General features: G+C 44.0%; 1 protein-coding gene across 2 annotated transcripts in view; it reads left to right on the top strand.

The window, feature by feature from the left end:
• tsen2 (TSEN2 tRNA splicing endonuclease subunit) overlaps nt 1-18,858 on the top strand; it is a 28,436-nt gene extending 9,578 nt beyond the window's left edge. For both annotated transcript variants that reach the window (XM_014168481.3, XM_014168480.3), the window contains exons 6-11: nt 4,922-4,972; nt 5,082-5,220; nt 9,469-9,505; nt 9,595-9,706; nt 15,864-15,953; nt 16,611-18,858. In XM_014168481.3, coding sequence (XP_014023956.1) covers nt 4,922-4,972; nt 5,082-5,220; nt 9,469-9,505; nt 9,595-9,706; nt 15,864-15,953; nt 16,611-16,670 — 489 coding nt within the window. In that variant the 3' untranslated portion in view covers nt 16,671-18,858. The remainder of the gene's footprint in view (nt 1-4,921; nt 4,973-5,081; nt 5,221-9,468; nt 9,506-9,594; nt 9,707-15,863; nt 15,954-16,610) is intronic.
• Nucleotides 18,859-21,027: the final 2,169 nt, after the last annotated feature.

The following is a 21,027-nucleotide window of genomic DNA, read 5'->3' as shown; positions in this document are numbered from 1 at the left end:
TTGTCCCCACAACCCTCCCCTGTCCCCACCACCCTCCCTGTCCCCACCACCCTCCTGTCCCTTGTCCCCACAACTCTCCCTGTCCCCACCACCCTCCCTGTCCTCTGTCCCCACCACCCTCCCTGTCCTCTGTCCCCACCACCCTCCCTGTCCCTTGTCCCCACCACCCTCCCTGTCCTCTGTCCCCACCACCCTCCCTGTCCTCTGTCCCCACCACCCTCCCTGTCCCTTGTCCCCACAACCCTCCCTTGTCCCCACAACCCTCCCTGTCCACTGTCCCCACCACCCTCCCTTGTCCCCACAACCCTCCCTTGTCCACTGTCCCCACCACCCTCCCTGTCCCCTGTCCCCACCACCCTCCCTGTCCCCACCACCCTCCCTGTCCCCTGTCCCCACCACCCTCCCTGTCCCCACCACCCTCCCTGTCCCCACCACCCTCCCTGTCCCCTGTCCCCACCACTCTCCCTGTCCCCACCACCCTCCCTGTCCTCTGTCCCCACCACCCTCCCTGTCCCTTGTCCCCACAACTCTCCCTGTCCCCACCACCCTCCCTGTCCTCTGTCCCCACCACCCTCCCTGTCCCTTGTCCCCACAACCCTCCCTTGTCCCCACCACCCTCCCTTGTCCCCACCACCCTCCCTGTCCCTTGTCCCCACAACCCTCCCTTGTCCCCACAACCCTCCCTGTCCACTGTCCCCACCACCCTCCCTGTCCCCTGTCCCCACCACCCTCCCTGTCCCCACCACCCTCCCTGTCCCCTGTCCCCACCACCCTCCCTTGTCCCCACCACCCTCCCTTGTCCACTGTCCCCACCACCCTCCCTGTCCCCTGTCCCCACCACCCTCCCTGTCCTCTGTCCCCACCACCCTCCCTGTCCCTTGTCCCCACAACTCTCCCTGTCCCCACCACCCTCCCTGTCCTCTGTCCCCACCACCCTCCCTTGTCCCCACCACCCTCCCTTGTCCCCACCACCCTCCCTTGTCACCACAACCCTCCCTTGTCCCCACAACCCTCCGTGTCCACTGTCCCCACCACCCTCCCTGTCCCTTGTCCCCACAACCCTCCCTTGTCCCCACAACCCTCCCTTGTCGACTGTCCCCACCACCCTCCCTGTCCTCTGTCCCCACCACCCTCCCTGTCCACTGTCCCCACCACTCTCCCTGTCCTGATGACACCTCCACTAGCACCACCAATACTGTGCCCCTAGTGCACTAGAGTGCCATTATCTAGGGTGTTGTAAAGCAACCTTTTCTGAGCCAAGATCACTTTGAGTCAAAATGCAGGCCGAGATCTACTGCTCAAACTTCATTTTAATTACTTAAAAAAATCGTAAGCCTATGCAACATTAACCTATTAAAAAGTACTGTAGCAATGAGGTTTGTGCAGTTGGCTATAGGCCCAATACATTATCACTGCATATTGGCTGTGCTTGAATTGCCCTGCCAATGTTGTTCTTCACCAACCATTTAAAAATTATATTTCAACACGTGAGGTATACAGTGCATTCGGAAAGTATTCAGACCCCTTGACTTTTTCCATATTTTGTTACATTAAAGCCTTATTCTAAAATTGATTAAATTGTTTATTTCCCTCGTCAAATCTACACACAATACACCATAATGACATCACAATACCCCATAATGACATCACAATACCCCATAATGACAAAGCAAAAACAGATTATTAGAAATGTTAGCAAATTTATAAAAAATTAACAAAGTATCACATTTACAGAAGAATAATTCAGACCCTTTACTCAGTACTTTGTTGATGCACCTTTGGCAGTGATTACAGCCTTGAGTCTTCTTGGGTATGATGCTACAAGCTTGGCTCACCTGTATTTGGGGAGTTTCTCCCATTCTTCTCTGCAGATCCTCTCAAGCTCTGTCAGGTTGGATTAGGAGAGTCGCTGCACAGCTATTTTCAGGTCTCTCCACAGATGTTCGATCGTGTTCAAGTCCAGCCTCTGGCTGGGCCACTCAAGGACATTCAGAGACTTGTCCGAAGCCACTCCTGCATTGTCTTGGCTATGTGGTTAGGGTTGTTGTCCTGTTGGAAGGTGACCTTTGCCCCAGTCTGAGGTCCATAGCGCTCTGGAGCAGGTTTTAATCAAGGATCTCTCTGTACTTTGCTCTGTTCATCTTTCCCTCGATCCTGACAAGTGTCCCAGTCCCTGCCGCTGAAAAACATCCCCACAGCATGACGCTGCAACCACCATGCTTCACCATAGGGATAGTGCCAGGTTTCCTTCAGACGTGACACTTGGCATTCAGGCCAATCTTGTTTTCATCAGACCAGAGAATCTTGTTTCTCATGGTCTGAGAGTCCTTTAGATGCCTTTTGGCAAACTCCAAGCAGGCTGTCATGTGCCTTTTTGCTGAGGAGTGGCTTCCGCCTGGACACACTAGCATAAAGGCCTGATTGTTGGTGCTGCAGAGATGGTTGTCCTTCTGGAAGGTTCTCCCATCTCCAGAGTGACTCTGGAGCTCTGTCAGTGACCATCGGGTTCTTGGTCACCTCCCTGACCAAGGCCCTTCTCCCCCGATTGCTGTTTGCCCGGGCGGCCAGCTTTAGCCAGAGTCTTGGTGGTTCCGAACTTCTTCCTTTTAACCTGTTGGGGATAGGGGGCAGTATTTACACGGCCGGATAAAAAAACATACCCGATTTAATCTGGTTACTACTCCTGCCCAGTAACTAGAATATGCATATAATTATTGGCTTTGGATAGAAAACACCCTAAAGTTTCTAAAACTGTTTGAATGGTATCTGTGAGTATAACAGAACTCATATGGCAGGCAAAAACCTGAGAAGATTCTGAACAGGAAGTGGCCTGTCTGACAAGTTCTTGTTCATCTTGGCTCTGTTTATTGAAGACTGAGGATCTTTGCTGTAACGTGACACTTCCTACGGCTCCCATAGGCTCTCAGAACCCGGGAAAAAGCTGAATGATATCGAGGCAGCCCCAGGCTGAAACACATTAGCGTTTGGATAGTGGCCTGTCAGAGGACCGTCAGACTGGGGCTCGTGCACGAGGGCACGAGATGTTTTTATTTTCCCTCTCTTTGAACGAAAACCACCACTCCCGGTAGGAATATTATCGCTTTTTTACGAGAAAAATGGCATAAAAATGTATTTTAAACAGCGGTTGACATGCTTCGAAGTACGGTAATGGAATATTTAGAATTCTTTGGTCACGAAATGCGTCGTGCTCGTCACCCTTCTTTACCCTTTCGGATAGTGTCTTGAACGCACGAACAAAACGCTGCTGTTTGGATATAACTATGGATTATTTGGGACCAAACCAATATTTGTTATTGAAGTAGAAGGCCTGGGAGTGCATTCTGACGAAGAACACCAAAGGTAATAACATTTTTCTTATAGTAAATCTGACTTTGGTGAGTGCTAAACTTGCTGGGTGTCTAAATAGCTAGCCCTGTGATGCCGGGCTATCTACTGAGAATATTGCAAAATGTGCTTTCACCGAAAAGCTATTTTAAAATCGGACATAGCGAGTGCATAGAGGAGTTCTGTATCTATAATTCTTAAAATAATTGTTATGTTTTTTGTGAACGTTTATCGTGAGTAATTTAGTAAATTCACCGGACGTGTTCGGTGGGAATGCTAGTCACATGCTAGTCACATGCTAATGTAAAAAGCTGGTTTTTGATATAAATATGAACTTGATTGAACAAAACATGCATGTATTGTATAACATAATGTCCTAGGGTTGTCATTTAGCTGTGGTTTGGGTTTATGTGACATTATATGCTAGCTTGAAAAATGGGTGTCTGATTATTTCTGGCTGGGTACTCTGCTGACATAATCTAATGTTTTGCTTTCGTTGTAAAGCCTTTTTGAAATTGGACAGTGTGGTTAGATTAACGAGAGTCTTGTCTTTAAAATGGTGTAAAATAGTCATATGTTTGAGAAATTGAAGTAATAGCATTTCTAAGGTATTTGAACTGTGTTCTTGCTTCAATGCTGCAGAAATGTCTTGTTACCCTTCCCCAGATCTGTGCCTCGACCCAATTCTGTCTCAGAGCTGTACGGACAATTCCTTCAACCTCATGGCTTGGTTTTTCTCTGACATGCACGGTCAGAGAAATCATATCCAATCAGTTGAATTTACCACAGGTGGACTCCAATCAAGTTGTAGAAACATCTCAAGGATGGTCATGCTAGTGTAACGGTTGTCGTACTGTAGAGAAGACCAAGGCGCAGCGGATTGCGTGCTCAACATCATAATTTATTAAATAATGAGAACACGGAAAAACAAGAAAATAACGAAGGACAAACCGACAGTTCTACTGGCTATATAGATACTTACAGCAGTGCAAAATAAAACAACCCACAACCCCAAGAGAAAAACACACACCTAATATATGACTCCCAATCAGGAACAACGATATCCAGCTGTTCCTGATCGGGAGTCACACAGACTAACACAGAAACAGAACAACTAGAAACTACATACAACACACAACTTCTGCCACGTCCTGACCAAATACTAAACAACTACTCCCTCTGCTGGTCAGGACGTGACAGTTAGGCCTAAGTGCACTTGATTTGCTCTCCAGGCCCGCCCGGTAGGTGGAGTTTGTACCTTCAGACACATGAAATGGTTCAAAATCAGAACACTGACTACCCGGTGAGCTGGCCAGCTGAATCAAGTGCACCTACCGCTACCAGACAGAGCTAAACAAAATAGGAATGCAAGGCTTTATCATTGGGCTTTTTACAGAAATGTTTGGCGATCTACTAGGAAAGGCTTGGAGATAGACCAGTCGATCACGATTGACTGGTTGGTGACCACTGATCAATGGGATAGATGCCATTTTAAACGTTAGGAGCTCCTCCCTCTAAGACTGCACTGTATTTCTCATCTTTTTCTGATCTTTTGAAAATTATTTTCTTCTTTCAGGCTTTCTTCTTGGTCTATGCATTAGGATGCCTTTCAGTTTACTACAATGAGGTAAGAAGCTACAGTCTTATAAACATATACGTCTTATTAACTAAAGCCTTTGTTGTTATGGTGCATGTTTGTTTAGTGCGAGTCTTGCTTATTCTGACTTCCTCTTCAGGAGCCATTGTCGGTGCTCCAGCTGTGGGAGATGTTCCGGTCGGTTCAGCCCCACTTTGAGACGTCATACATGGCCTACCATTACTTCCGCAGCAGGGGGTGGGTGCCCAAGCCTGGGGTGAAGTACGGGACTGACCTCAGTGAGTTAATAATTCATTAATTGTAGACTGTTCTAGTGCCCTTGCCAATTCATTGTGTGTGTGTGTGGTGTGTGTGTGTGTGTGTGTGTGTGTGTGTGTGTGTGTGTGTGTGTGTGTGTGTGTGTGTGTGTGTGTGTGTGTGTGTGTGTGTGTGTGTGTGTGTGTGTGTGTGTGTGTGTGTGTGTGTGTGTGTGTGTGTGTGTGTGTGTTCACACTACCTTTCAAAAGTTTGGTGTCCCTTAGACATAGTTTTTGAAAGAAAAGCACTTTTTTTTGTCCATCAAATTGATGAGAAATGCAGTGTAGACATTGTTAATCTTGTAAATGACTGTTGTAGCTGGAAACAGCAGAGGGAGCACCCCCCATCCACATTGATCTTCTTGGCCTTCCTGTGGCATCGGGTGGTGTAGGGTTCCTGGAGGGCAGGTAGTTTTCCCCCAGTGACGCGTTGCGCAGACCGCACCACCCTCTGAAGAGCCTTACGGTTGTGGGCGGAGCAGTTGCCGTACCAAGCGGTGATACAGCCCGACAGGATGCTCGCGATTGTTTATCTGTAAAGCTTTGTGAGTGTTTTAGACAAGCCAAATTTCTTCAGCCTCCTGAGGTTGAAGAGGTGCTGTTGCGCCTTCTTCACCATGCTGTCTGTGTGGGTGGACCATTTCAGTTTGTCCGTGATGTGAACGCCGAGGAACTTAAAACTTTCCACCTTCTCCACTACTGTCCCGTCGATGTGGATAGGGGGGTGCTCCCTCTGCTGTTTCCTGAAGTCCCTGAAGTTCATCTCCTTTGTTTTGTTGACGTTGAGTGTGAGGTTATTTTCCTGACACCACACTCTGAAGTCCCTAGGCCGTCTCGTCGTTGTTGGTAATCAAGCCTACCACTGTAGTGTCGTCTGCAAACTTGATGATTGAGTTGGAGGCGTGCATGGCCACGCAGTCATGGGTGAACAGGGAGCACAGGAGAGGGCTGAGAAAGCACCCTTGTGGGGCCCCAGTGTTGAGGATCAGCGGGGTGGAGATGTTGTTTCCTACCTTCACCACCTGGGGGCGGCCCGTCAGAAAGTCCAGGACCCAGTTACACAGAGCGGGGTCGAGAACCAGGGTCTCGAGCTTAATGACGAGTTTGGAGGGTACTATGGTGTTAAATGCTGAGCTGTAGTCGATGAACAGCATTCTTACATAGGTATTCCTCTTGTCCAGATGGGTTAGGGCAGTGTGATTGCGTCGTCTGTGGACCTATTGGGGCGGTAAGCAAATTGGAGTGGGTCTAGGGTGTCAGGTAGGGTGGAGGTGACTAGTCTCTCCTTGACTAGTCTCTCAAAGCACTTCATGATGACGGAGGTGAGTGCTACGGGGCGATAGTCGTTTAGCTCAGTTACCTTAGCTTTCTTGGGTACAGGAACATTGGTGGCCCTCTTGAAGCATGTGGGAACAGCAGACTGGGATAGGGATTGATGAATATGTCCGTAAACACACCAGCCAGCTGGTCTGCGCATGCTCTGAGGACGCGGCTAGGGATGCCGTCTGGGCCGGCAGCCTTGCGAGGGTTAACACGTTTAAATGCTTTACTCACGTTGGCTGCGGTGAAAGAAAGCCCGCAGGTTTTGTTAGCGGGCCCTGTCAGTGGCACTGTATTGTACTCAAAGCGAGCAAAGAATTTGTTTAGTTTGTCTGGAAGCAAGACATCGTGGTCCGCGACGGGGCTGGTTTTCCTTTTGTAGTCTGTGATTGACTGTAGACCCTGCCACATACCTCTCGTGTCTGAGCCGTTGAATTGCAACTCTACTTTGTCTCTATACTGACGCTTAGCTTGTTTGATTGCCTTGCGGAGGGAATAGCTACACTGTTTGTATTCGGTCATGTTTCCGGTCGCCTTGCCCTGATTGAAAGCAGTGGTCCGCGCTTTCAGTTTTGCGCGAATGCTGCCATCAATCCACGGTTTCTGGTTGGGGAAGGTTTTAATTGTCGCCGTGGGTACAACATCACCGATGCACTTGCTAATAAACTCGCTCACCGAATCAGCGTGTACATCAATGTTGTTCGACGCTATCCGGAACATATCCCAGTCCACGTGATCGAAGCAATCTTGAAGCGTGGAATCCGATTGGTCAGACCAGCGTTGAACAGACCTGAGCACGGGCGTTTCCTGTTTTAGTCTCTGTCTATAGGCTGGGAGCAACAAAATGGAGTTGTGGTCAGATTTCCCGAAAGGAGGGCGGGCGAGGGCTTTATATGCGTCGCGGAAGTTAGAGTAGCAATGATCCAGGGTTTTGCCAGCCCAGGTCGCGCATTTGAGATGCTGATAACATTTAGGGAGCCTTGTTTTCAGATTAGCCTTGTTAAAACCACCAGCTACAATAAATGCAGCCTCAGGATATGTGGTTTCCAGTTTACATAGAGTCCAATTAAGTTCTTTCAGGGCCGTCGATGTGTCTGCTTGGGGTGGGATATACACGACTGTGACTATAATCTAAGAGAATTCTCTTGGTAGATAATGCGATCGGCATTTGATTGTAAGGAATTCTAGGTCAGGTGAACAAAAGGACTTGAGTTCCTGTATGTTGTTATGATCACACCACGACTAGTTAATCATAAGGCATAAGGCATACACCCCCACCCTTCTTCTTACCAGAGAGATGTTTGTTTCTGTCGGCGCGATGCGTGTGAAAAAACAAGTGGCTGTACCGACTCTAACGTATCCCGAGTGAGCCATGTTTCCTGAGCCCTCTGGAACAGGTTTTCATCAAGAATCTCTCTGTATTTTGCTCCGTTCATCTTTCCCTCGATCCTGACTAGTCTCCCATTCCCTGCCACTGAAAACATCCCCACAGCATGATGCTGCCACCACCATGCTTCACCATAGGGATGGTGCCAGCTTTTCTCTAGACGTGACGCTTGGCATTCAGGCCAAAGAGTTCAATCTTGGTTTCTTCAGACCAGAGAATCTTGTTTCTCATGGTCAGAGTCCTTTAGGTGCCTTTTGGCAAACTCCAAGCGGGCTGTCGTGCCTTTTATTGAGGAGTGGCTTCTGACTGTCCACTCAACCATAAAGGCCTGATTGGTGGAGTGCTGCAGACATGGTTGTCATTCTGGAAGGTTCTCCCATCTCTACAGAGGAACTCTGAAGCTCTGCAGCTCTGTCAGAGTGACCATCGTGTTATTGGCCACCTCCCTGACCAAGGCCCTTCTGCCCCGATTGTTCAGTTTGGCCGGGCGGCCAGCTCTACAAAAAAGTGTCTCTGTGCCTTCTCATTTTTTATACATTTTTTTCATCCAAGGGGTACTATATTGTGATGACCTCTGAACAGGGGGAAGCCATGGAGCTTCCTGCAACTCTCCTGCAATTGTTGGGCTCAAGGGCTTTGACACCTCTCACTTCACACCACAGTGCTTATTGAAGTTGTATCTGGATCTGTTCTGTCCTAGTAACCTTAGTATCCAGTCCTTATAAATGAAAATAGATTATTGTGATGTCTTTTTGTTCTTGGCTTTAAAAGTAGCTTCAGACTAAACATGACTCACTCAGTTCCAGGTTGGATGGTAGTTTCAGGTTTCTGTTTCTTTTGCTGGTCGTTGGTTTGCCAGAGCATTTGCTCTGTAGTCCTTGGGAATAAGAATCCTGTATGTATGTCCTACATGCATTTCGCTACACCCGAAATAACATCTGCTAAACGTGTGTATGTGACAAATAAAATTAGATTTTATCCAAGTTTATCCAACTGTAAATCTATCTTTTTGTAAAACATGCTGAAAGATTAAGTGGCTCATCTGCTCATGATCTGTCTTTTTTGTAATGGGTTGACTGGTGGTACAGTTTCTCTGTTAGTTTAATGGGTTGACTGGCGGTACAGTTTCTCTGTTAGTTTAATGGGTTGACTGGCGGTACAGTTTCTCTGTTAGTTTAATGGGTTGACTGGCGGTACAGTTTCTCTGTTAGTTTAATGGGTTGACTGGCGGTACAGTTTCTCTGTTAGTTTAATGGGTTGACTGGCGGTACAGTTTCTCTGTTAGTTTAATGGGTTGACTGGCGGTACAGTTTCTCTGTTAGTGTAATGGGTTGACTGGCGGTACAGTTTCTCTGTTAACCTGATGGGTTGAATCTGAATGTTTGCAGTATAGACCTTGTTTCACTGTTAATTGAATGGATTGACTGTGATCCTCCAGCTATAAAACACTAGACACTCAGATGTGAGATGCTATGATAATTCTTAGTCTTATTGTCTTGTACTGTATTTTCTCTTCCATGCAGTGCTTTACCGAAAAGGACCACCTTTCTACCATGCAAGGTTTGTATGAATTACAGTACATTAACATTTCCATTGAGATCCAGTAATTGTTTAAATAGTGTTTATGTGAAATATTTATCTCCCTCTAGTTATTCTGTGGTGGTGGAGAAGGTAGACCAGCCATGTGGGGGAGGGGCTCTCCGTCCGTTCAGCTGGAGGTCTCTGGCTGCTCTCAGCAGGATTACCGGCAACGTTTCCAAGGTAACACACCTTCACCTTACTACCTGGGTCCAGTCCACCATAACATTGTAATTCTATTTCTAATTAATTATTTGTTTATACCCCTACCTAGCCTTGGGGCATATTCATGGCGGTGTCTTCCCTTAATACAAAAATATGTTCTCCACAATAACATATACAAAGTAACTAATAAATCAACCGTATGGTATCCCAGGAGTTGATGCTGTATCTACCCATTTCACCTGACAGATACCTCTGACAGTGTTGTACATATAAATAAGATGTAGAAATACACTGAGTGGACAAAACATTAAGAAAACCTTTCTAATATGGAGTTGTATTAGCAGTGTGTAGTATATATTATGGTACGTATATGGAGTGTGTAGTATATAGTCTATGCAGTAGTTAGTATATGTAGTGTATGTGGTATGTAATGTGTAGTATATAGTCTATGTAGTAGTTAGTGTATGTGGTATGTATATGTAATGTGTAGTATATAGTCTATGCAGTAGTTAGTATATGCTGTGTGTAGTGTGTATGTATTATGGTAAGTATATGTAGTGTGTGGGATGTAGTCTATGTAGTAGTTAGTGTATGTGGTATGTAATGTGTAGTATATAGTCTATGCAGTAGTTAGTATATGTAGTGTATGTGGTATGTATATGTAATGTGTAGTATATAGTCTATGTAGTAGTTAGTATATGTAGTGTATGTGGTATGTAATGTGTAGTATATAGTCTATGCAGTAGTTAGTATATGCTGTGTGTAGTGTGTATGTATTATGGTAAGTATATGTAGTGTGTGGGATGTAGTCTATGTAGTAGTTAGTGTATGTGGTATGTAATGTGTAGTATATAGTCTATGCAGTAGTTAGTATATGTAGTGTGTAGTGTGTATGTATTATGGTAAGTATATGGAGTGTGTAGTATGTAGTCTATGTAGTAGTTAGTATATGCTGTGTGTAGTGTGTATATATTATGGTAAGTATATGGAGTGTGTAGTATGTAGTAGTTAGTATATGCTGTGTGTAGTGTGTATAAATTATGGTAAGCATATGGAGTGTGTGGGATGTTAGCTCCTGAGGTGCTGACCTGTTGCACCCTCGACAACCACTGTGATTATTATTATTTGACCCTGCTGGTCATCTATGAACATTATATTACATAGTTAGTATATGTAATGTATAGTATATAGTCTTATGTTGTTCTGGGATTGATTTGCACTTTTCGCACCAAAGTACGTTCATCTCTAGGAGACAGAACGCATCTCCTTCCTGAGCGGTATGACGGCTGCGTGGTCCCATGGTGTTTATACTTGCATATTATTGTTTGTACAGATGAACGTGGTACCTTCAGGCGTTTGGAAATTACTCCCAAGGATGAACCAGACTTGTGGAGGTCTGCAATTTTTTTCTGATGTCTTGGCTGATTTCTTTTGATTTTCCCATGATGTCAAGCAAAGAGGCACTGAGTTTGATGGTAGGCCTTGAAATACATCCATAGGTACACCTCTAATTGACTCAACTGTTGTCAATTAGCCTATCAGAAGCTTCTAAAGCCATGACATCATTTTCTGGAATTTTCCAAGCTGTTTAAAGGCACAGTCAACTTAGTGTATGTAAACTTAGGTTAACATGTGTAAATAAAGGTTAACATGTGTAAATATTTGTATGAACGTAACAAGATTCAACAACTGAGACATAAACTGAACAAGTTCCACAGACATGTGACTAACAGAAATTGAATAATATGTCCCTGAACAAAGGGGGGGCCGAAATCAAAAGTAAGTCAGTTTCTGGTGTGGTCACCAGCTGCATTAAATACTGCAGTGCATCTCCTCCTCATGAACTGCACCAGATTTGCCAGTTCATGAGTTCTTAAGTCGCTCTTAACCAGAGCGACTTACAAATTATGACATAACATTGAAGGTTGTGCAATTGTGGTGGCTAATTTCTGCATTACCAAATGAGGAGAGTTACAAACACACCAGTCTGAGTTAAACTACATCTTTAATACTTAAGATACTTTTGCAAAAGTACTTTGATCTTCAATAATGCACTCTCTCGAATGAACCAGGAAGGTTTTAACACAATGGCTACTGAGATATTTTATACCCAAGAACCACCCCTTCAACGTACATTGACGAACCACAAATCTTAGGAACAGTTCACAAAGGTTAAGTTTTGTATGAAAATATATCTATAAAGCACAGCAGACAGCAACTGCTATCTCAACAGTGTTCATTATATAGACCAGTATCTGGTCCCCCTAGAACCGTCCCTCCCTGGTACGGTATAGAACAGAACCATTAGCTCATGTCCTCTGGAATGCTTTTTAGGCTTTCTTATCAAAATACATCATAAATCTCCTTTGTCAGCGCTATCTCATAGAGGCCCATCCTCAGTAAAACACCTCTTGTTCCCACTCCTGGACAAGCTCACTGAGGGGAGTGACCTGCGCACCGACATTGTGGAGACAAATAATTGGTTCCCCATTAATCACGCCATCCCTTCACATGGTTTAAGAATAGGTAAAGACACTCACATATGAAGACAATATTTCATTCTGTCCTCCTCTCTTGCTGATATTCTGCATAGCAACAGAGACATGTAAAAAACAAGCCTGACCTCTCCCCTCTCTGGGCCCCAAGTGTCTGAGCCCCAGCTGAGGTAGACGTGCAACTGAAAGACACCAGAGTCCAAAGGACACTTTCTAATGACAAGTATCTCAAATAAGCATATTATACTAATAAAACATCTTAATTATCTATGTTACCCAACTAATTCTGATTCATCCACCACACAATGTAACAGGAACATTTAGACTTAGGGATGGCACCCGTTAGGTAAAATACGGAACGTTTCCGTATTTCACTGAAAGAATAAACGTGATAGTTTCCGGATTCGACCATATTAATGACCTAAGGCTCGTATTTCTGTGTGTTATTATGTTATAATTAAGTCTATGATTTGATAGAGCAGTCTGACTGAGCGGTGGTAGGCAGCAGCAGGCTCGTAAGCATTCATTCAAAATAGCACTTTCGTGCGTTTTGCCAGAAGCTCTTCGCAATAATTCAAGCATTGCGCTGTTTATGACTTCAAGCCTGTCAACTCCCAAGATTAGGCTGGTGTAATCGATATGAAATGGCTAGCTAGTTAGCCGGGTGCGAGCTAATAGCGTTTCAAACGTCACTCGCTCTGAGACTTGGAGTAGTTGTTCCCCTTCCTCTACATGGGTAACGCTGCTTCGAGGGTGGCTGTTGTCGATGTGTTCCTGGTTTGAGCCCAGGTAGGAGCGAGGAGAGGGACGGAAGCTATACTGTTACACTGGCAATACTAAAGTGCCTATAAGAACATCCAATAGTCAAAGGTATATGAAATACAAACCGTATAGAGAGAAATAGTCCTATAATTCCTATAATAACTACAACCTAAAACTTCTTACCTGGGAATATTGAAGACTCATGTTAAAAGGAACCACCAGCTTTCATATGTTCTCATGTTCTGAGCAAGGAACTTAAACGTTAGCTTTCTTACATGGCACATATTGCACTTTTACTTTCTTCTCCAACACTGTGTTTTTGCATTATTTAAACCAAATTGAACATGTTTCATTATTTATTTGAGGCTAAATTGATTTTATTGATGTATTATATTAAGTTAAAATAAGGGTTCATTCAGTATTGTTGTAATTGTCATTATTATAAATAAATGTAAAAAATCGGCCGATTAATCGGTATCGGCTTTTTTTGGTCCTCCAATAACCGGTATCGGCGTTGAAAAATCATAATCGGTCGACCTCTAACCCGGACTATTTGCATTGTGTGCCCCCCAACCCCTCTTTTTACGCTGCTGCTATCCGTTTATCATATATGCATAGTCACTTTAACTATACATTCATGTCCATACTACCTCAATTGGGCCGACCAACCAGTGCTCCCGCACATTGGCTAACCGGGCTGTCTGCATTGTGTCCCACCACCCGCCAACCACCAACCCCTCTTTTACGCTACTGCTACTCTCTGTTCATCATATATGCATAGTCACTTTAACCACATCTACATGTACATACTACCTCAATCAGCCTGACTAACCGGTGTCTGTATATAGCCTCGCTACTGTATATAGCCTGTCTTTTTACTGTTGTTTTATTACCCATTGTTCACCTAATACCTTTTTTGCACTATTGGTTAGAGCCTGTAAGTAAGCATTTCACTGTAAGGTCTACACCTGTTGAATTCAGCGCACATGACAAATAAACTTTGATTTGACAATGCCAGGTCTCTGACCTCCTCCCTATAGGCTGTCTCATCTGTAAACTTAATGATGGTGTTGGAGTCGGGCTTGGCCACGCAGTCGTGGGTGAACAGGGAGTACAGGAGGAGACTAAGCACGCAGCCCTGAGGGGCCCCAGTGTTGAGGATCAGCGTGGCAGATGTGTTGTTACCTACCCTTACCACCTGGGGGCAGCCCGTGAGCTTTGTGGGCTCTATGGTGTTGAATGCTGAGCTGTAGTCAATGAACAGCATTCTCACGTAGGTGTTCCTTTTGTCCAGGTGGGAAATGTCAGTGTGGAGTGCTATTGAGATTGCGTCATCTGTGGATCTGTTGGGGCGGTATGCAAATTGGAGTGGTTCTAGAGTTTCTGGGATGGTGGTGTTAATGTGAGACATGACCAGCCTTTCCAAGCACTTCATGGCTGCAGTCATTTAAACAGGTTACCTTGGTGTTCTTGGGCACAGGGACTATGGTGGTCTGCTTGAAACATGAAGGTATTAGAGACTGGGTCAGGGAGAGGTTGAAAAAGTCAGGGAAGACACTTGCCAGTTGGTCAGCGCATGCTCTGAGTACACGTCCTGGTAATCCGTCTACTCCTGCGGCCTTGTGAATGTTGACCTGTTTAAATGTCTTGCTCTCCGTAGCCGATGAAAGTGTGATCACACAGTCATCCGGAACAGCTGGTGCTCTCAAGCATGCTTCAGTGTTGCTTGCCTCAAAGCTCGCATTGAAGTCATTTCTCTGCTCATAGAAGTAACAACATGAATTTGTGCATGTGGCAGAAGTAATGCGGTGCGACTTGTTTCGCCATTCCTTTTTTGTCAGTGGAGGAAAGGGAGAGCGGCGGGATGTTGAGAGGCGGACCCTCATCTGCTGCTCTCTCCCTCCGCTGACGGAGATGCAGGCACCATCAGCCCAGTAAAATAAAAAGCAAATGATTTACATGTATGCTCACTCAGCTGTGCCTCACAAGTAATACAACAACTGATCTATTACCGGTGTGATCACCTCCAATTTTGAAATATATATATTTTTTAAATGGCCTGAACAACCATGCATTGGCAGGGCAATTGAAGCAAAGCTAATATATATTGGGCCTTTCAGCCTACTGCACAAACCTCATTGATATGTTAATGTTGCATAGGCTTACGTTATTTACGTCATGTTAAAAAAAATATCTGAGCGGTAGATCTCGGCTTGCATTTTTGACTCAGTAATCTTGACTCAGAAAAGGTTGGTGACCACTGTTCTAGAGTTTTCCATGTTAACACCATCAATGTTTCCTTTTACTTTGGCAATTGTAATAGAATCAACACAATACTAGATACCAAAACAAACTAAGCAAGAGATCTTGTTGTAGGCAGAACGTATAGGTGTAGGATTCTATTGCATTGACATGCACTACTCAGCCCCTACACAGACCGGTGCGGCATAACCAATCAGAGCTGCAGTAGGCCTATATGCAAATAAACCATTGCCATATATGGATCTGTGCCACTTACTTTGAACTGGACTGTGTTTACAGCATAGTGGATGCGCTTGTTTGAGATCAAAGCGAGATGTTATGGGATGCATTTTCTCCATTGTTTTTTTATGGTAGACCACTCTAGTAGGCCTACATTATGATCAATAGCCACAGTAGCCTACTTGGCCTCTGTTAAAACTGTAACTAAAAGCGGGTACAGCCTTAGTGTTTACAGTAAACGCGTGCTGGAAGTTGCACAGAATTTTCACAACGTTCAAGTTTGCGCTCAGCAGATCTGAAATTTTGCTCAGTCACGAAAATAATTTGAAGAAACATTGAGCACTACATCCAATGGATTTGGATGCTGATTTCTGCGGTATTAGTAAAGATGTGATCAATACATTGAGGATGATTCCTGTCTGTGTGTTGTATTCTAGGACTTGATGCTGTGCTACGTCATCTACCCACCTCACCTGACAGAGGAACAACTCTCCTCTCCAGACTGTCTCTGCAGGGTCAAAGTTCAGGTACGACTTCCGCCTAACCCTTTCTCTGTTAACCCTTTCTCTGTTAACCCGTTCTCTGTTAACCCGTTCTCTGTTAACCCTTTCTCTGTTAACCCGTTCTCTGTTAATGTTAACCCGTTCTCTGTTAATGTTAACCCGTTCTCTGTTAACCCGTTCTCTGTTAACCCGTTCTCTGTTAACCCTTGCTCTGTTAACCCGTTCTCTGTTAACCCGTTGCTCTGTTAACCCGTTCTCTGTTAACCCGTTCTCTGTTAACCCGTTCTCTGTTAACCCGTTGCTCTGTTAACCCGTTCTCTGTCTAACCCGTCTCTCTGTTAACCCTTTCTCCTGTTAACCCGTTCTCTGTCTAACCCGTTCTCTGTCTAACCCGTCTCTCTGTTAACCCGTCTCTCTGTCTAACCCGTTCTCTGTCTAACCCTCTCCCCGCACCTGTCATCTCTCTAACCTCTCTCCCCTCTACCTGTCATCTCTCTAACCTCTCTCCCCTCTACCTGTCATCTCTCTAACCTCTCTCTCTGTTAACCCTTGCTCTGTTCCTTCCCCTCTACCTGTCATCTCTCTAACCTCTTTCCCCTCTACCTGTCATCTCTCTAACCTCTTTCCCCTCTACCTGTCATCTCTCTAACCTCTTTCTCTCTCTAATCTGTTGTTCTTCAGGAGATTATTTTAAGCAGATGGATATCATCACGAGAGCGGACAGAGACGGACGACATATGACTTATTTTTTTTTGTCTGCTGCTGTGTAAATATACAGCACCTTCACGAAAGTATTCACACCCTTTGACTTGTTCCACATTTTGTTGTTACAGCCTGAACTTAAAATGGATAACATTTCAATTTTGTGTCCCTGGCCTTAACACAATGCCCCATAATGTCAAAGTGGAATTATGTTTTTAGAAATATTTTTTTTAAATAAAAATGTAAACTGAAATGTCTTGAGTCAGTAAGTATTTAACCTCTTTGTTATGGCGATCCTAAATCGTTTCAGAAGTACACATTTTGCTTAACAAGTCACATAAGTTGCATGGACTCTGTGTGCAATGATAGTGTTTAACATGATTTATGAATGACAACCTCATCTCTGTACCCCAACACATACAATTATCTGTAAGGTCCCTCAGTCGAGCAGTGAATTTCAAGTACAGATTCAACCACTAAAAACCAGGGAGGTTTTTCAGTGCCTCGCAAAGAAGGGCGCTTATTGGTAGATGTGTAATATATATATATATATTTTTTTTAAACAGACATTGAATATCCCTTTGAGCATGGTGAAGTTATTAAATACACTTTGGATGGTGTATCAATACACCCAGTCACTACAAAGATACAGGCGTCCTTCCTAAGTCAGTTGCCGGAGAGGAAGGAAACCGCTCAGGGATTTCACCATGAGGCCAATGGTGATTTTAAAACGGTTTAATGTCTGTTTGGGACAAGTCCAACACATCACTGAGTTGTCATATGTTCACGCATGGTAGTGGCTGCATCATGTTATGGGTATGCTTGCCATCGGCAAGGACCAGGGAGTTTTCTAGGGAAAAAAAAGAAACAATAGAGCTAAGTTCAGGCAACATCCTAGAGGAAAACCTGGATCAGTCTGCATCCTAGAGGAAAACCTGGATCAGTCGGCATCCTAGAGGAAAACCTGGATCAGTCTGCATCCTAGAGGAAAACCTGGATCAGTCTGCATCCTAGAGGAAAACATGGATGGATCAGTCTGCATCCTAGAGGAAAACCTGGATCAGGCAACATCCTAGAGGAAAACCTGGATCAGTCTGCATCCTAGAGGAAAACATGGATCAGTCTGCATCCTAGAGGAAAAACCTGGATCAGTCTGCATCCTAGAGGAAAACCTGGATCAGTCGGCATCCTAGAGGAAAACCTGGCTCAGTCTGCATCCTAGAGGAAAACCTGGATCAGTCTGCATCCTAGAGGGAAAACCTGGATCAGTCTGCATCCTAGAGGAAAACCTGGATCAGTCTGCATCCTAGAGGAAAACCTGGATCAGTCTGCATCCTAGAGGAAAACCTGGGCTCAGTCTGCATCCTAGAGGAAAACCTGATCAGTCTGCATCCTAGAGGAAAACCTGGATCAGTCTGCATCCTAGAGGAAAACCTGGATCAGTCTGCATCCTAGAGGAAAACCTGGATCAGTCGGCATCCTAGAGGAAAACCTGGATCAGTCTGCATCCTAGAGGAAAACCTGTCTCAGTCTGCTTTCTAACACAACATACTGAGAGACAAATTCACCTTTCAGCAGGACGATAACCTAAAAAGGACAAATATACACTGGAGTTGTTTACCAAGACGACATTGAATGTTCTTGAGTGGCCTAGTTACAGTTTTGACTTAAATCAGTTTGACAATCTATGGCAAGACTTGAAAATGGCTATCTAGCAATGATCAACAACAAACTTGACACAGCTTGAAGAATTCTAAGAAGAATATTGTGCAAATATCGTGCTATCCAGGTGTGCAAAGCTCTTAGACTTACCCAGAAAGACTCACTGCTGTAATCACTGCCAATGGTGATTCTAACATGTGTTGAGTCAGGGAGCTAAATACTTATGTAAATGAGATTTCAGAATTTCATTTTCATATGTATTGATTGACACAGGGAGCTGAATACTTAGGTAAATTAGATTTCTGTATTTCTTTTTCAATAAATTGGCAAAAATGTCTAAACATGTTTTCACTTTGTCACTATGGGGTATTGTGTGTAGATGGGTAAGAAAATAATTATTGTGAATTCAGGCGAACACAATAAAATATGGAATAAGTTGAGGGGTATGAATACTTTCTGAAGGCATTCCATCCATTTCAATGATTTGTTTTCAGTGGAGTTTAGTGTTGTTACTTAACATGTGAAAGTATCAATAAACATTTGTTTTTGAACATGCTTTATAACAGACATTTTTCTGTTTGATTGAAGTGAAAGTAAAAATTCAGATGATTAAAAATATGATATAATTTGTCTTGTTTTAATCAATTAGCTCTGTGTGTAAAGTGATGGTTTCTAGAGGAGACCTGGGTAATTCCCAGTGTTCTAGTGTAGAAAGACAACATGGCCTCAGTCAAATCAAATTTTATTTGTCACATTCTTCGTAAACAACAGGTGTAGACTAACAGTGAAATGCTGACTTACGGGCCCTTTCCAACAATGCAGAGAGAAACATTATAGAAAGATAACATGAGGAATAAATACACAATTGAGTAAAGATAACTTGGCTATATGAATCTTTTTCCCAATGCAGTTAAGCCCAAAACCACGCTCTTGTTATTCAGAGAGGCATTCTACAGCGCTTTGAGCGCTCTCCAAGATTTAATCATATTTGCCCTTGTATTTCAAGACTGAAAAATCTAACAATGTGGTGGACCGAGCTAGCCATTAACCTCCCTTAACGCTCAAAGACAGATTCAATGGCTGTAGCATTGCGTATTCGACTGAATGATTAGCTAATAAATATGAGAAAATATGATAATGGATAACTAATGATATAACTTTAAATACCGACCTAGTAACGTTAAGTCGGTTAACTTAGCTGACCTTCAATACAGGGAATTCAGCAGCGTTCTGAGACATTTTTACAGCTCATTGAAACTCTGAAAATAAATACATGGGCAAATGTTGCCAAACATGATGATAATCGGCCTGCATTACTGTAGGCAGCTAACTGTTAAATTACACTTTCCATCCTTACCTTGGAAGGTCACCGTCTCTGCGCTGATCACCTGAGAGTGAGACAACGCTAGCTAGCCAATGGGACCTCTGAATTAACGGGGCCTGGTTTTGGCTTAACCCCTGTTGGGACGCTGGCTATATACATGGGGTACCAGTATCGATGTGCAGGGGTATGAGGTAATTGAGGTAGATGTGTACATCTAACTAGGAATAAAGTGACAGATAGGAAACCGTACCAGCAGCTTATGGGCGGCAGGTAGCGTAGCGGTTAAGAGCATTGAGCCAGTAACCGAAAGGTCACTTCTTTGAATCTCCGACTTGGTGAAAAACCTGTCCTGCACCCTTGAGTAAGGTACCTAATTGCTCCTGTAAGTCACTCTGGATAAGAGGGACACATTTTTTTTAAATAAGTCAAAGTTAGTGCAAAAAGGATCAATGCAAATAGTCTGGGTAGCTATTGGTTAACTATTTAACTAACTATTCATCAGTCTTATGGCTTTGGGGTAGAAGCTGTTCAGGATCCTGTTGGTTCCAGATTTGGTGTGTTTGTACCGCTTGCCGTGCGGTAGCAGAGAGAACAGTCTATGACTTGGGTGGCTGGAGTCTTTGACAATTTGTAGGGCCTTCCTTTGACACCACCTGGTATAGAAGTCCTGAATGTAGAGGCCTTCACGGGTCCAAAAAGTTGGACCCGTCCCAAAAATGGATCTGGGCTTTCCTGTCTGGAACCAGTATGCAATAAATTAGTTTAAATGTTTAAATATTGAGACCCCTTCCGAACGGACCCGAGAACAAGTAGACCCGTTCCATATAGACCTGGCCAGATCCAGGCCAGGGCTGATCGAGTGAGGGAGCAGCAGTAAAGTACATTTTTAAGCTATTTATTAACCTACAAAGTATTTTTTAAGATGGCCATACCATGGATCATTTGAAAATTTGATTTGGGATTTTAGGACCCCTGTATAATAAATAAATAAAAATTGATAGAACATTGAATTTAGCCTCTACTACTATAGCCAATAGAAACACATTGAATAACACATTCAGAAATCACAAAACAGACAGGCCCCCATAAGGACTAAGGTTTTGGAGTGTGTCCTATATCTAGGAGATATAAGAAAGCTCAGGAAATATTTTTGTTTTTTGGACACATATTTAACCCTTTTTTTTGTTGATGCAAAATTACCTCCATACTTCTATTCATTTTTTTAAAACTGGTACCGAGTTACCTTCAGAAGAGTACCATGACTCTTGTGGGGTCGTAGAGCAAAACGGAGATAGTGTTCGTGAGAACCTCCCCTTTCCATAGTGGGGTCATATTATACTGAACAAAAATATAAATGTATGGTGCTGTTCCCATGTTTCATGAGCTGATATAAAAGATCCCAAAAATATT

Source organism: Salmo salar, chromosome 22 (assembly GCF_965601325.2).
Source record: "Salmo salar chromosome 22, fSalSal1, whole genome shotgun sequence".
In the NCBI taxonomy this organism is placed as follows: Eukaryota; Metazoa; Chordata; class Actinopteri; order Salmoniformes; family Salmonidae; genus Salmo; species Salmo salar.
Note: the sequence above shows the minus strand (reverse complement) of the source record. Positions and strands in the feature narration are given on the sequence as shown.